A 3,464-nucleotide genomic window follows, 5' to 3' on the forward strand; every position below is an offset into this window, starting at 1 on the left:
TATATGTAAATATTTATAAAGGTCATCTTTTAATAGCCTGGCAATAAATTAGTTGATACTTGGAATTTGTTTAAAAATTGATTTTGGGAAAAAACACATTAACAGATGCTAATGAGAATCTCTTAAGCAACCCAAGTGGCTTGGCAGCTCGAGTCAGCCTGGGTAGGAAGAAAGCTCTTGTTCAGAAACTAGATTTTATTCAAGACACTGTAGGTGAAAGCTGGCACATGTCACTGTCACTGGACCAGCTCTCACGTGGTTCTCCAGACTAATACTTACACGAGTACATTGTCTGCATGTCTGCTTATCGTTGCTCACCTTTTGCTCTCGAGGGGGAAGAAGGAGAAGAACTAATGAAAGGCTTTGTAAGGGTGGCGCTTGATCCTGGGAAGTCCGCCTGGCCTGGGCTTGTCCTGCTTGCACTTTGATCTCCCAAGCCCCTGGGGGGACCCACTGCAGGCTCGCTCTTCCTCCGTTTCCTAAAGTCACTGGCCATGCTTGCAGAACTGAAAGAAGGAGTCACGTCAGTTTGGTTGGTACCTGAGGCTCACATGTGCACCACAAGGACCAGTGGGAGGTGCTAGTGACATGGTGTAACTCCTAAACTCCCACTCCAAAGCTGCATCGTTAGGAATTCATTCCTTGACATTAAACATGCTTTCCTTAGAATCATCTTTTAAAAAACTTAATAGATTTTATTTTTTTAAGAGCAGTTTTGGGCATACAGAAAACTTGATTGGAAAGTGTAGAGAATTCCTTTATACTCCCTTCCTCTTCAGCATAGATTCCCCTATTATTTACAGCTTCTCTTCATGTGCACGTTGTTACAAATGATGAACCTGCCTTGACACACCTTCATCCCAAGGCCATAATTTACTTTAGGGTTTGTGTTTCGTGGTAAACGTGCTATGGGTTTTGAAAAATGTATAATGACATATGTCCATCACTAATGTGTCATATAAAATCATTTTACTGCTATGAAAATTCCCTGTGCTGCCCCTTTTTGTGCCTCCCTTCCTCCCTGTGGCCCCTGGCAACCACTGGTCTCTTCACTATCTCTATAGTTTTGACTTTTCTAGCATGTCATAGTTGGCATTATAGAGAATGTAGCCTTTCAGATTGGCTTTTTTCACTTAGTAATATACTTTTAAGGTTTCTACATGTCTTTTCGTCACTTGAGAGCTCCTTTCTTTTTATTGATGAATAATATTCTGTTATATGGACGTACCACAGTTTATTCATCCATTCACCTATCGAAGGACATCGTGGTTGTTTCCAAGTTCTGGCAATTATGAATAATGTGACTGTAAACACTTATGTGCAGGTTTTTGTGTGAACATAAATTGTTAAGTGTTTTTTAAAGTCAAAGTTTTCTGATAGCATACTATGTTGTGGCTGAGAATTTAGCATCATGATTTTTATCATGTATCTTTTCTCTGCAAAGGAGAGCTCCAACAGCATGATCGCATCCATCGGGGAGTGCCAAAAGGGAGGAAAGAACTAGAAAAAAGGAAGACATCTTGGGAGGCCAACATCTCTTACCTCAAGATTTGCCTGCAGCTTCTCCTGCTAATCTTAGCTTTGGAAGACCGTATACCAGAATTCCAACATTTCATATTGAAATAATGAACGACCAGTAATCTGGTCAGCAAATAAACTATTAAGCATTCCTTTCCCTCTGTTGCATAAAATGGTGTCAACAGTCTAAAATGGCAGGGAGTTTGTATCACAGTTTTGAGTTTGAGTAGAACATCATTTAAGACAAACATTAGTGAATGAAGGGACAGAAACCACAACATATCGAATCACTGGATAAAATTATGTAAACAGCAGTAACAGCAGCAACAGCAACAGCAGCTCCCACGGAGCCCAGCAGAACGTTACGTGCTTTATTACATTTTTGTCTTAATTAACCCGGCGCAGCAAACCTGAGGTATGTATGCATTGTTATCACAGTTTCACAAATGACTACACCAAACACACATGCCGGGGACGTACGGAAGTGGGACAGACTTCAGAATTTGTACTCTCCTAAAGAGGATGCCCCATCTCCTGGACCTGTTTTTGCTGTGACTTTCCTGCCATGTGAGCATCTGTGTACCTTTACAGCCCATCTTAGGGCAAATTAAAACTCTAAAATTGAAACATTTCAAACATTTTGTATGCACATATAGATGCATAAGATAAAAAAGGGGGGCTCGGGTAGTTTTTTCCTTAGTGATAGTACTTGGATGGCACTCATCAGTCCAATTTAAGAAGCACCCAATTCACAGAGTTTCTGCTCATGTTGATAGAAATGTACAGGAGGGTAACTTTATGCTACTATATGAATATTTGTTGTTGATCATACAATATGGCTGGGAGTATGTGTTATTCAATATTACTATTGAACGATATCTGGATTTTGTAATATTTTAAAGTAAGTGTGATATTTAAAGCTTACTAACAGGACTAACCCTGGGCAGACTCTGAGGGTAGTTAGGCCTACTAGTTACAAGCCATCTTGGTTCAATTCCATCTTGTCTCTCTCCTTGCTGACTGTGTAAACTTGGTAAAGTTACTGAGCCTAATTTTTCTCAGAGATAAAGTGGGGACAATGCTATTTAACCCATGGTGTTGTCTTAGGATTGAATATGTTTATGTTCTTAGCATGCCTTGTATATAGTAAGCCTATTGGTAGTAAAAGCATTTCTGATTTGAGTAGTCTGAGTATAATTAACAAATATGTGTATAACACTTTTTAATCTACAAATTTTTTTCAAATATATTATCATAAAGGCCACCTAACAACATTGAAAAATTCATTATTTATAATCCCCATCTAAAGAAAAGAAAACAGTATAGCAGAGACAGGGAAGGGAAGAATTTCTTAAGCTGTGAAGGAATCCAGATTTATTTCACTAATATTTTTTACAAATTCTTGAATATGATCATATCAAATTATGCAGAGACAAAATAAAACAACTTCATGAGGCATGGTTCTTAACATAAAAATGAGTGATACACAATCCTCAATACTATTACACTGAATAATATTACAATTGAAAAAGAAAACACTGGTATAGAATATTCTACTTGTGTCATATTAATGAGATTCTTACCTACTGGGTCTTTCCAGGCTTCTGTCTATAGAGGATTGATACAAGGAGGCCTGTTAAAATAGAATAATAGTTTCATGAAAATTTTTATCATGGTAAAATTTCATTGCCCTGTCAATATTAGGTATCCTAAAAAGAATATTATAAAAATTGAGGTTGAAGGAACTATTTATGATGATTATAAAAATGTCTTTCCAAAGAGAAATCATGCATCATCATAAATCATGATTTATTCTTTGTTCTTATCTACTTTCTCTTCTGATATTCCATATTGCAATTCTCTGTGTAACTCAAGTTATCCATAACTCAGGTATTGCATGGAGGGAAAATCAATATTTCCACAGGACTACTGAAATAAGAGCTAAA

The 3,464-nt window shown here is 37.4% G+C and overlaps 1 protein-coding gene across 8 annotated transcripts in view; it reads right to left on the reverse strand.

Annotated features, from left to right (window-relative positions):
* SORBS2 (sorbin and SH3 domain containing 2) overlaps nt 1-3,464 on the reverse strand; it is a 73,644-nt gene that overhangs the window by 41,139 nt on the left and 29,041 nt on the right. For all 8 annotated transcript variants that reach the window (XM_012644010.1, XM_012644014.1, XM_012644012.1 and 5 more), the window contains 2 exons: nt 3,102-3,151; nt 319-506 (listed from right to left, as the gene is read on the reverse strand). In XM_012644010.1, the coding sequence (XP_012499464.1) occupies nt 319-506; nt 3,102-3,151 (238 nt within the window). The remainder of the gene's footprint in view (nt 1-318; nt 507-3,101; nt 3,152-3,464) is intronic.

This window comes from Propithecus coquereli, unplaced genomic scaffold (assembly GCF_000956105.1).
Source record: "Propithecus coquereli isolate 6110/MARCELLA unplaced genomic scaffold, Pcoq_1.0 Scaffold203, whole genome shotgun sequence".
Classification (NCBI taxonomy): Eukaryota; Metazoa; Chordata; class Mammalia; order Primates; family Indriidae; genus Propithecus; species Propithecus coquereli.